Genomic DNA, 13,712 nt, shown 5'->3' on the forward strand with positions numbered 1-13,712 from the left:
AAATTAACCGGACCCTCTGCTACAACCACCCAAACCAAATAGCCACAATAGCTATGTTTTCAAATACCTGCGATTGAGCCCGTATTAAAAACCCGAGATAATACAAGCATAGAGCTCACAGATATAACACCTCTTCACTTCTCTAGGTGTAGTCATGTTGCAAGGCGATTTTGAAGTTGCATCCCATACTAAGTTTGGTTGTAACGCAGTGTCCGGCTAATTTTGGCAACTCGCAATATCAGTAAAAGGATCCAACCCTTTAATCGCAAGCTTCCTAAGCAGGTTATTGACATTAAATGGCCCAGGAGTTGACTCCGGTACAGGTATTTATTCCTGAGAGTATGAGTATATTTAAGGAATGTCTCTGAATTGTACGCGTCCCTGAATTGGACACAATAAACTCTCTGTCAATATGGTTTAGCAACATTCTGAGTCCCGTAACACATATGGCCTAACACCCCAAAAGCTCGGGTTACTTTCTATATTTTTTATATAAGGCCCGCCTATTATAAAAGGCCTCTAGGCAAAGAAGAGTAATATAAAGCAATTAAAAGCGTTGGAACAAGAAGGCTCACTTTCGCCCACAGCTCCCCAAGACTTCTGAGTTCCCACCAGGCGGCATTCTCAAGGTATTTTCTGTTCTTCCGCACTTACTATATAAACGTATATTCTTACTCCAGTTAAGTGCCACCCATCTCATCCTAGATTGGATACCACATTTAGGGTTACCCCCCAAAAATAAACCAGAACACCGGAATAGGAAACCCGCCCAACTAGAACTTTTGAAAATCAGCTAAGGGTGTGATCTAACCGATCACGGGGGTGAAATACAGGCTAGATGTGCGTGGTCGTGAACAAACTTCGGGTACTCTAGTTGCTAGGCTGCGTTTGTCGTATATCACATGGATAAGGGTACGCGCATGGGGTTATGCTTCTATCCCCGATATCTACATTTCTATTTTACTGCTTTTGGAGTAGCCCTAAGCGAGAAAATACTATCCTGATCCCCCTTTCTTTAGGATACGCTAGGTCTGTATACTGTTAGTATGCATGGCTCCTTACCGACAGGTGATCACGGATGACTGAGCTAACTCAGTAATGCATGGCAATCTATATAGTAGACTTATTTAAATAAGAGTTTTGGCTATGAGCTTCAATCCTACATACCTGTATAGATCTCAATGTTTATTGCGCTCCCGTCCCTTGAATGGTGTATATCTCGCTTGAATGGAAAATGGTCTTGTGTCACGCCTACTTTCCACTTAAATTCATCCGGTACTTTCCATATTCAGGAAATTTATGCCCAATGTTTTCCTTTATTTTCTTCCAGGTGACCATGTGCACAGATGACTCTCTGCAAATTTTAATATTTTCTCGAGTAGGACTCTAAATTAACTCCCTGTATTGCCGTGTCTTGTATGTAGGTATGTTTCGAGATGAGATTAGCTCGCGACATCTTGTTTCGTAGCCATCAATACTACCATAGACTCATCCTTGAAGAACCTGTCTTCCAACCTGGATAGTGAAGAAGCATAGTGCTATATACAGAATGGTTACCACAGACCGAGTGATTTATCGGTTGAAAAAATTGCATTTGATTTCATCTCTCTCTTCTATATAGTAGGCCACACCCCCAACGTTCAAAAATCTCCAACAACCGAGAAGAGCTTGTTCGGCTATTTTCTCATAAAAAGATACTTGTTCGCCGCTATATCATTCTCTCCGGAGCCAAGCAGCGAACCCTTGCAAAATATTCATTGTCACGTAACAGAGAACTGCCATCCAAATAGCGGCAAGAAAAATAAATATAATTAGCACCCTGGCCGGACAAAGTCTCAATCGGGAGACGATGCGAGAGATATCGGATAGTGGGCCAAGATAGAACCAGTGGATCAGGTGTGCAAGTGCGATAGTCTTGGTGGCGTAGAAATCCAGATAGGGTGACATGTTCGATATTGTAACGGGGAAGGTGAATGGGTATGCTGTGATGGATGGGAAAGCTAGAGGTTAGTGGTACTGGGCTACATATTTATTAAATCAGTTGCCTGTATCTCTTGAAAGTAGGTTTGGCAGTGGATAGCATCGTTGTTGAGTTGAATGCTGTACATAGGGTGCGAGCTTTTCAAGACCGCCATAGGGTCGCACGGTATGCTGCGCCATCAGGAGATGACTCTAGTGGACAACCATAGGTGACTGCGTCGTTTAGCTAAATCACTTCTAAAAAGACCACTGTTCAGCTAGATGACCATTCAACTAAATGACTCCTGCCTGCTATAAAAGAACAACCACGGGTGGCCTTCCTCTTCTTCAACACCAACACTTCAACACCACCAACACCTCCACGATGATCATCACCAATGACTTCAGCATCATCCCCTTCACCCCAATTTCCATCAAGTACATCTTATTAGATCAGTGTCCCATCTATTCCCCTCCATTCCCCAACTGTTCCCATCTGTTCCTTGCATGTTCCCCTACGTTCCCCCCTTGTTCCCTACGTTTCCCACCTGTTCCCTATGTTCTCCCCTTCTGCTAACGTAGCTCAGTTCTTGGAGTCACCATAACCATCACCGGTATCAAGGTAGGTCATATTCAGCCCACTGATTGCTATAGCCATTACTAATAGGTAGAGGCAGAGGCAACAGCAGCAGCAGCGGGGGTAGTAGCAGCAGCAGCAGTAGCAGCGGGGGTAGTAGCAGCAGCAGTAGCAGCAGCGGAAGCAGCGGAAGCAGCAGCGGAAGCAGCAGAAGCAGCAGCGGGGGTAATAGCAGCAGTAGCATTAGAAATAATAAAATAAATTGAATCCCTTCTTCCCTTTTTTTTGGTTTAATTCATTAATTGCATAAATAATTAATTAATATATGTATATATCTCTAAAGGACAAAGTCATTTATTAACGGTGGTCATACACACGACGTTGTCATTTAGACTAAATGACTTTCGTCACTTATAGTAAATTGACGAAGTCACTTATACTAAACGACTCTACCAAACGACAAAGTCATTATAGTTAGCTATAGAGTGATAGATCATAGCGTGGCCAGCGTCACCTTGTACCTTGAAGAACTGCACCAACTTCCTTAACCAGCGTTAACCTTAATCCGAGGCCCCTTTAGGCCTCCCTTTCCATCAAAATGAATCTCCTTCGATCCCTATCCTTCTTGAGCTCCCTTAATTATAACTATTCTTCTTCTGTGTAATATATATAATCCCTCCCAAAGAGTCTCTCCTGTTTCGAGTTTCGTCTATCCAGATCGATCTCACACTAGTTTGCCCCTTATTCTAGCCCTCTCCTCCTAGATCAACGCCTACCTAACACGCATTGCCAGCAGATACCAGGTAGTATAGTGTGTTGGTAGGTCCAAGCGTTGAGGGAATATCCTCCTGTTGATTCCTCTCGATTTACTCAGAGGTATATGTAAAGGTTGTTAAGCCGCGAGCAATGGAAACATGGCCAAAAGGGATCAGCTGTGAAGCGCAAGTATCGGTTGATGATTGGATGTGCGATGAAACCCTTGCCTGGAAAACATTCCACCGAGGAAAAAAGGGCTCGGGGTGAAAGGGAGGATTTATATAGCAATATGGACGTAAGGACTAGGTGTGGGACTCGTAAGGTGGCTAAGAGGACAACTGTAAAAACGACCCATATTGTGGTAGAACTGCATTGTATATAATTGCCGTAAACTGAGACCAAAACCTTTCCTACTATTAAAAACTGTGCATGAGCACATGTTCCACCCTCCTTGGCTGGCGGAAAGAAAATTCTGGTTTACACTTAACACCAGGCTTTCATAGGCCGGAAGGCCTTCCCCGGGCCCTGAATGCCTATCCCTTGGGCTGGTGAGGCATGCAGATTTCCCGACTTTGCCTCTGTAAAAATGATCGTTTCCTCAGTGGCGAAGTCACTCTGCCACACCTTAATCAAGAAATCGGGCAATCTGCATGTCTCACCAGGCCAAGGGATACCTGCTCGCAATTTCACAGCGTTTCCGGACGCAACTGCTATTGCATACACAGAAAAAACCCGCCAAGGCTATCTTTTGTATGGCATGCAATAGTGGTCGCGTCCGGAAACGTCAAAAAACTACGAGTACTCGTAGAGCACATATCTTCCAGATGTTTGACAGTACTCGTAGTTTCCTGGCGTTTTTGGACTGGGCCACTATTGCATACACCCAAAATCAGGATCTTGGCGTATTTTTGTATGGTATGCAATATCAGTCGCGTTCAAAAACGTCAGGAAGTTACGAGTACAGGACGCGACTGATATTGCATGCATGCAAAAACTCATAGCTCATGCCTTGAGGTGTATGTAATAGTGGCCCAGTTTACAAATCAGAGAATCGTTAGGTATTTCTTGGCCCATAATGCATATTGATTTACATTGGCCTATGGGGAGGCGTGCATGAGTTGTTGATTAGCAGTTTGGACAAAACCTCATGCACGTTGCGACCAGTAGGAATTACAGGACTTTTTGCACGAGTTGAACAGGTTGGACAGAAGGTCTAGCTGTTTTCAGAAGAGACTTGGGTCGTTCAAATAAGATGTGCAGGACCTTTTGGACTTTCTGTCCAACTCTTGCAGCTAAAAGACTCTAATACGGCATATCGAGTTGGAAGGACAACCACCTCGCTTTCGAAATACCCTCCCCCAGATGAAATTTGCTTTCGTGTAAACAGTTTTATGTTCAGTTTATCTTTATGTTCCTAGATGCTGATCTAACAGGCCCACCAAATTGCGAAGCGTTCACCAGCTCTAGACCTTCAGTTTTTCTGTTTTCAGGGATTACAGAAACATGAACGTCTTCAGAGCTGTTATACTCCATTGACCAAGCCGCCCATTTGGCCAAATGGTCATACTATCGAGCATGATGGTGAAGGGAGCAGCCATTTGGCCAAATGAGTAGCTTTATCGATCGTTCAACCAATGATCATGTGGGAGAAGGTGAATGATAGTGAAATTAAGGTTTGCAGGGTAAATAAGCTTTGAGTGCTAGCTGGTTCACCAGGCACTTCCCGGCACGAAGACAGCTATCGCTACCTAGTGTAGTAGACTAGTAGTATAAACATCTGACATATGTCGGAGTGTCTGGGGTTCAATTCCCCGACCTGTAATGGGTCAGGAGCACACGATATATAATTGAGGGCCTCAACGGTGCGTCATATTGTCCACACAGAATGGATAGACGCCTTGCCAACAGAGGAAGAGGGTTGTCCGATTACTGTACCATGAATTTATTCCTCTGGAGGTAAGGCGTAAGAGTCCAGCTGTTTATCTGGTGCTACCCTCAAAGAACAGGGCCTGAGGATAAACAGCTGGCGTAAGTCGATGCAGTTTTTTTGTACATACCGAGTGATAGGTCATAATATGCTCTCCGCCACCCCAGGAGCACCTGTACCCGCTCCAGTATAGCTGCACTCCCTTCAGGAGCTCTACCAGTACCTGTACACGTTCCAGGAGCTCTCTGCTTGCCCCAGCGCAGCTCTGCTTGCCCCAGCACAGCTGTAGTTGCCACAGGAGTTTTATTATCACCTATACTCGCCCCAGTACAGCTGTACTCGCCCTGGTAAGCTCTGCTCACCCCAGCATGGCTTTGCTTGCCCTGGTAAGCTGTATTAGCAGCCGTACTCGCCTGTTACGGGGTTAACCGGACTTAAGAAATGGCGGAGGTTCGAGGTCGGATTACGTAACGTGTTACGTAGTTGGAGCGGGGTCAGGCAACCAAGGAGCACAACCGAGGTTGGAGTTCACAGGAGCGAGGACGAGGACTAGGACTGGGACTGGAATTTACGCGAAGAGAATATATTCAGAGTAGCAAACAAGAAGTAACAGAGAACCCAAGCTATGATTAGTGTTCGCCAGTGGGTATCTTAACAGCAATTAACTGATTACAAAACTCCGCGGTTATGAATCAAATTCTTTGGTTCAAGTTGGTTAATAACATCCTAGAATGACAAGATCAGGACTACAACATAAAATATCGATAACTGTTATCTTTACATTCTCATTTTTTGTTAATATACAGGTTAAAAAGATGTTAAAATACCCATGTGTCGAATACTAGCTATGATGAGGGTTGAGAACAGGAAGTTCGGATAAGGAGAAAAGAAGAAAAGTAAAAAGGCCAAACGAAACCATATATATATCCTCCGAATATCACTGACTAATCCGTACGACAGAAATCCATAGAAACTAGAACCCAACGTAATCCAAAACACAAGAATAAAACATAACAAACGAAAACCCGAGTAATAATCACACTCCTTCCCGACCTTCTACCTTAGTCGATATACGCCGTTACATCGCCCCAGTACAGCTGTACTCGCCCAGGTAAGCTGTGCTCGCCCAGGTAAGCTGTGCTCGCCCAGGTAAGCTGTGCTCGCCCAGGTAAGCTGTGCTCGCCCAGGTAAGCTGTGCTCGCCCAGGTAAGCTGTGCTCGCCCAGGTAAGTTGTGCTTGCCCCAGGATGGCTTTGTTCGCCCTGGTAAGTTGTATTAGCAGCCGTAGTCGCCCCAGTACAGCTGTGCTCGCCCGGTAAGCTGTGCTCACTACAGCATGGCGTTGTTCGCCCTGGTAAGTTGTATTAGCCGCCGTACTCGCCCCAGTACAGCTCTGCTCGCCCCAGTACAGCTGTGCATGCCCTGGTAAGCTGTGCTCACCCTGGTAGGCTGTGCTTGCCCCAGCATGGCTTTGTTCGCCCTGGTAAGTTGTATTAGCAGCCGTAGTCGCCCCAGTACAGCTGTGCTCGCCCGGTAAGCTGTGCTCACCACAGCATGGCGTTGTTCGCCCTGGTAAGTTGTATTAGCCGCCGTACTCGCCCCAGTACAGCTCTGCTCGCCCCAGTACAGCTGTGCATGCCCTGGTAAGCTGTGCTCACCCTGGTAGGCTGTGCTGGCCCCTGCAAGCTGTACTCATCCCCGTACAGCTGTACTCGTCCTGGTAGGCTGTATTGGCAGCTGGACCCGGCCGGGTACAGCTATGCCTGCCACAGCACAGCTGCACTCACCCGAGATATTTACTTATCGACTGAGATACATGAGATATATTTTATTCTTTCAATAATGAGTTATGTAGATGAGAATGTGTTCAATGTGCTAAAAATACATAAAATGGTTAAGAGGTATAATTGATGAATATCTGAGAAATAACATATGAGGATAATGTTTTTAGGGAAAACGTTCAGAATACCATGGTTCTTGGCCGAAACTATGCCAACTACCACCCTTGGCTGGAACAGCGAGAGCACTGACCCTTTCTTTCTAAAAAGAGTAAATTGTGAGGCTTAATTGTATGCAGGTATAAATACAAGAAAATAAATGAGACATGCAAGTAAAAAATGAAATTATGAGTGTGAGTTTTTACAGGAATGAGAGTTGTGACCACCTTCTTTGCAGGTACCACATTTTTGTTGGGTACCTGCCGGGATTTCCTCCCCATTTGCTCGGCGAGCATAATTCAAGGCTGCAATACCACGGTCAACTCTTTCGGCCCGCTTTTTCTTGGGTCGGCCGGGTTGCCACTGAGTCACTGGAGGGAAAAAAACCGGGTTGAATGCCAAATCTTCTGGCTCAATACTGACGAGATTCCAATTCTCACGATAGGTAGCCCTCCATGTAGCTGTTGAAAGAGCAGGGGGAAAGTAATTGACAGGTGCTTGTTGTATGGCTAAAATGCAGGCCCACGTATGAGTACAAGGAATTCCATTCTCTTGATAGAGCAAACAGGTGCATCTTCGGGTATCCACTAAATTTTGATCAGTATTTGCCACTGCAATTGATTTTACAAAGAATGTACCTACAATTCACAATATGTGTTGTACGGTTTTCTTCCCTATTTGCGCGTTGCTGCACCTCCCCTCCATGAATACCAGCCATACGAACAGTATTGCTTTGTGCCCATATTCTGCTAGTTTCGGCTTCAGTTAAACACTGTTTTGGAAACCCCAACGGGTATGTCTCTGCTTCTCGTTTTCTCTTAAATCGCTGCGCCATTTGAGAATGCCATATTTCGTTAAGCAAATCCAATACCGAGAGCTCGCGTTCTAGTTTGATACTCTTATTGAATGACTCGACGATATTTGATGTATTATGACCATAACGACACCCTTGAAAAAACGCTGTAACCCATAAATGTTTGTCTATAGAAGATAAATAATCTGCAGCAATAGGTTTCTCTGCACGTAAGCTATTCATATGTTGATGGTATTGATCTTCAGATTTCGCGTTTGCAATCTTCGAAAAATAAAATTCTGTTATGCGTGTACCGAAGCGCGTCTTGAAGTTGTCGTGTAAATGAAAACAACAGTGAGCTGGGAACACACCGGGACCCAAAGAATCAATCGCAATCATTAATCCTTTGTTACGGTCACAAATTATCGTTGAGCCTTCCATAATCAAAGGTATAGCTTGCTTCAAATGCGACATGAAGTATAACCAGGATTCCTGATTTTCAGACTCTACAACTGCCCAAGCGAGAACCAATATGTGATCATCAGCGTCAATTGTTACTGCAGCTAACAGGCTTTGAACAAAACGTGACTTGCAGAAAGTGCCATCAACTGCAATAAATCATCGACAACGTTGAAAGGAGAGTCGCACTTGATGAGGGGAGATAAAGATACGGTGGAACTGTGTAAATTCCCCATCATGTATGCTTTGAAGATTTACATACACATCTGGGTTTGTTTCTCGAAGTTTCTCAATGTATGTAGGGAGGCGATGATAGGAATTTTGCTCGTAATCCAAGGCATTATTTGTCAATGCCGACAAAGCGTCATGTGTCGCTTGATAGTTGACTTCAACTTGGTGGTGTATCTGTACCGAATCGATAACCTCTCGTACAGTAGTCCGTTTGGTAACGTTGATATGCTTTGGGATTTCTCGATGAAGCCATGATTGGGTATTTTGTAAAGCTCGCGAGAATGAAGCTTCTCCAATACAGGTATGAGCGGAAACTAGGATACTGACTTTAATATCGTCTATTGGCATTGCGCGAGCATAGACTCTCCATAGACACGTGAGTGTTTTGTATCGATAGTCTGCTCGTACCCTATCTTTCACTTGAACGCGTATTTCAAATTTATCTGCAATTGTCCAATCCTCAATCGCAGCTTTGAGTTCGGCAAAGCTGATGAGTTGTCCCAATTGAATCGAAGTTGATAGCATTGATTGGAAGTATCGCTTAAAAGTTGAAAATTCGAGTGATTTGATATGCAGTAGGAGACAAGGGAAAGGTAGGGCAATATTAGAAAAAGTGCTTTCGGACTCAGAATGGGAATGGTAATAAGTACGAAGAGACGTGAAATTGTTCTCAATTTATAGCAGAATTGCGCGATCGGGTTCCTATATCATAATGCTATTATAGCCTCTCATCCGTGGATGTCAACCAGAAACCGTTGAAAGAATGATTTATTAAAGATCCCAATCCAATAGTATATATGTTCAGAATAGCAATTCCTGAGAAGTCATCTGCCAGTGGGGAAGCTATTCAGGGAAGTCATCTGCGGGAGCCATCGCTAAAACACGGGACGGGCAGCAGGAGCAGGAGAGGCAGTAGTCGAGCTCTAGCAGCAGTGGCAGCAGGAGCAGGAGCGGCAGCGGTCGAGCTCTAGCAGCAGTAGCAGAGGCAGCGGGCGATCAGCAGCAGGCGGGGAAAGACCTGTACAATAGTAAATGGGGTACTAGAAACCAATTAGCCAAACGAAATGAAACAAACAAAACGGGGCGAAATGGAATGAAACTGAAAACAGAAAGGTGGTAGCGAACAACATTATTTGGAGGATAAAAATAGTTTTTTTTTTGATTAAGGAAAGGAGACTAAAGGGTCAGTACTCTCGCTGTTCCAGCCAAGGGTGGTAGTTGGCATAGTTTCGGCCAAGAACCATAGTATTCTGAACGTTTTCCCATGTTTTTATTATCCAACAGTATATTTAAAACCGTTCACTTTCTTCTTTGAGTTGACATTACTCTCTTGGCTACCCCTCCGCTTTACGCCACCTTAATTCCTCCTAATCCCTTCCTACTTCTCGTGCTCTGTGAACTATGATATCCAATCTCGAGCTCATTGACAGCTGGAGTAGCAACAGTAATTGAGTCTTATATCGGACTTGAAGGCAGCATATATTCCATCATAGAAGAGACAGTTAGAGGAGCTTGAGGGCTATCATATGATTGCTGCTGGATCCTGATTGGATTGGCAGTTGTAGATTCCAAAGCTTTAGATGATTGTAACATGACCTGAAATCTTCGAGGGTCCTCCACCGCAAATTCAGTATTAACTGGTGTCTACGAATCATCCTCATTCAGGTCCTCGTATGGTGAATCATTGAAATCTTCCATTTCCTCACTCATTCAGTTCCCACATAGGCTCTTCCCTCCAGCCCTGGAGAAATGACAACACTTACTGCACAGCTCATTACAATGAACACAGATACACCTGTTTGACCTAAATGGTCCTCGACAGTCACAACGGATCTATTGGGATTGCATATACAGATTAGTAACAATTCGATATAGATATAGGATTGTTAGGAAGAGAGCATATATCTGACTATCATTCAACCTCGCTGTCAGTCTTGCAGCCATACCAAGTCCGATCCATTTATTAGTATTATTGATAGGAATATTGACTTCAATGGTATCTGGTAACCGCTCGATGTCTTTTGCTATCAAAGTAGTGGCCGGTACACTAAACCTTGTCTTGATATGGTAGCGTTTTGGGTGTGGTTTGTAATGGATAACCCCGATCAGTCGGCATGAGTCGGTTGGTTGACGGTCTTTAGTAGGTATATGAACACTAACTATATTACCGATACTGAATACATCCTCCATATATCTTTTTGAGCTTCTCTCTCCCATCCTTCTCCGTTCAATTTCAGTATTATCTCTGTCATATAGAATCAATTATTCAATTGGTTCAATCTCGTGAGTTGAGTTGAGTACAGTAGGGCCGATGGGAATTGAATTGTCAACCTGAGTTGCATTACTGTGCAGTCTCTTTATCTTCTATATATTATTAGCAGTCAAACCAAAGGTGTTAGACTAGAAGAGTCAACTTACTATCATATTGATATCAGCAACTGACCTATCTTTGACCTGTGCATATTCACGGAATCTTGGAAGGATACGGTTGTTTGGGTTGGGATGTTGCTTGAAGACTATCTCATACGGTGTGTTACGGGTAGTAGTCTGATATTGTCTATTCATTGAATGTATTGCTTCAGTCAGTGCTATAGTCGACGATATACTCTGGTTGTTCACCCTCTATTATGCTATCTTTTGTTTCAACACCTCATTAGCTTACTCGATGAGTGCCTGAGACTGTAGATGTCTAGGCCTTCCATTGATAATCTTAATCCCGAACTTTTGCAAAATAGTAAGCAAAGCCCCTACCAAATATATATTAGTACTGAACCAGCAGTTTCAGTGGAATATTAGGCAAGTGTAAGTGATATATATGAATGGAGTTTCGGTTGTACTTACCTTTAAACTCACTACCATTATCACACTGCAGGATGATCGAAGGTCCAAAGAATTTGATCTAAGTCACTACCACAAATGTAACCTTATCACTACTCTTTGTTCTCAAAGGTTCTGCACTCGAGTATTTACTAAAATTGTCCTGCAAGTAACATATCTATCTGAAGTCTCCATCAGAATCACTCCGCATATCGATCGAATCAATTTGCACTCTCTCGAAAAGATTATTGACAACAAGTGGTAGCAGAGGTGCATGGATTTTAGAAACAGGCTTTGAGGCATATATGAAGCAGTATGCTAGCAACCAAGCTATCTCAGAACGAACAATCCCGAAATAACATTCTCTAATGTTCTTGTACGTTTTATCGATGCCTGGGAGCTGGTTGCTGCAACGTGCACTTGTTATGATATCAAAAACCTCATTTGGTCTCACCACATACCACAAATCCCCATCTCCAATTCTCTTCTGGAGCCTACCCTCTTTCAGAACAAATTCGGTTTTGGAACGGTACTTGAGGTTGTCTGCCTTCACAGTCTTTGCAGACTTGGTCGGGTTGAGATAGAAGTCAGTAAGCATAACATAGTCCGACTCACTAATGTAAAATCTATTCCGGCTTATAGGATCCGCAATGTAAAGGTTAAAGGCAACTCTTGTGGTGTCACTGAATGGGCCCGCCAATTGAGAAGGATTACCAGCCATGATTGATTGTGAACTGAAGAGACAACAGATTGGAAGTAAGACACTTGATGTAAAGGTGGGGAAAATTGATTGGGTATATATATATCCTCTAAACAGCTCACTTAACTATTCCTCACCACCCTAACCAATGATTAAACTCTTCACATCAACTAATATTACCGTACCCGCCGTACCCACGATACCCACGATACCCACACCACCAAACCAACCCTCCCAATCATAACCAACATTTGGAACCGTTAGATATAACTCATTTGCACCATACCCACCCACTCACGACACCTACCCACCCACCACACCCATACTAGCAAACCAACCCTCCCACTCATAACTAACATTTGGAACCGTTAGATACAACTCATTTACACCACACCCACCCTCCCACTCATAATCAACATTTGGAACCGTCAGAGATAACCTATTTGCACCACACCCACCCACCCGATATCCAGAATTAGGACTTGAGACAAAAACTACTTCAGATTCCATAACTGAGATTCTATATCAGTATAGTTAGTTGTGAAACAAAACTCAACTGAGTACGCAATCTAATATCAAAAAGAACAGATTATTCAATGTTTGTCAATTGTAAAGCCTGGTTTTGATATAGGCATTCAATACATTACGTATATGTGTAAACAGGGTGAGTGATACCAACTTCCTTAACGGATCGTGCCAATCAACTTAATATTGACTTTTTTAATGGGTCAATCTATCAGTCAATCTTGACAGACTGAGTACGCAATTGGCCAAATTATCAACTTGGTCATCGGAGTAAAACAGAGCTTTCCTAATTAGTGATGTGCCTAGGAGTTGAGAAGGAATATCTATGGAACTGAGATGCATATGAGGCTGAGAAAGTAATGCTACACAATATTATGAAGGAGAGGCACTCGACCTCGCCATCCTTTTCTTTTTTCTTTTTTCGCATCCTGAATATATATAATACAATCAATCATTTATGCACATGTAATATGTAAATGCCGTAGTGCTGAGGTTCATAGTTTTAGCTTTCATCTCGCTAAAAAAGTGGATGTATATAGAATATAATAGGACCTATGTGCTAGACATTGGAACATAGGATTTCTAAATTGAATCAATTATTACACTGCAGCTAGCGATCAATACCACCTTGTATTACTTGCCAAACCAGTAGGCTTGTTTGATTGGCTACCCAGTTTTCCTATAATGAATACAGTCACACCTCGCTATGGTGGAACTCAATATACTGGATCCTTTGCTATCCCGGATGGATTTGGTGGAGACTTCTTTTTTTCACCCAAATGAATTTGCTACCCCGGATTTTAACCAGTTCGTACCGGATGTGAATTTTGAGGATAGTTTACCCCTGTCTATACATAAATTATTTTTGCTATCCCGGATTTGGTTGTAGGTTTTGTGGTTGCAATGGTTGTTGCCAGGTTGCAGTTGTAGTCATTGCCAGGGTTAGGGTTGGCCTTCTCAAGATCTCGAGGGGTTACACCTTCCAACATAACTTCATATTTGACAAAGGGAGACATACAAGTGAGAGATGTT

The 13,712-nt window shown here is 43.4% G+C and overlaps 1 protein-coding gene across 1 annotated transcript; it reads right to left on the bottom strand.

Annotated features, from left to right (window-relative positions):
• Positions 1 to 10,900: 10,900 nt before the first annotated feature.
• On the bottom strand, positions 10,901 to 12,176 carry H6S33_003745 (uncharacterized protein; the record flags this gene model as incomplete). Its single annotated transcript, XM_044835225.1, has 6 exons — positions 10,901 to 11,002; positions 11,057 to 11,195; positions 11,301 to 11,385; positions 11,480 to 11,537; positions 11,802 to 11,862; positions 11,917 to 12,176. 6 exons carry the CDS (start codon positions 12,174 to 12,176, stop codon positions 10,901 to 10,903), a joined length of 705 nt encoding a protein of 234 aa, XP_044691279.1.
• Positions 12,177 to 13,712: the final 1,536 nt, after the last annotated feature.

The sequence above is a fragment of the Morchella sextelata genome, assembly GCF_020137385.1.
Source record: "Morchella sextelata strain SCLS chromosome Unknown scls_16, whole genome shotgun sequence".
In the NCBI taxonomy this organism is placed as follows: Eukaryota; Fungi; Ascomycota; class Pezizomycetes; order Pezizales; family Morchellaceae; genus Morchella; species Morchella sextelata.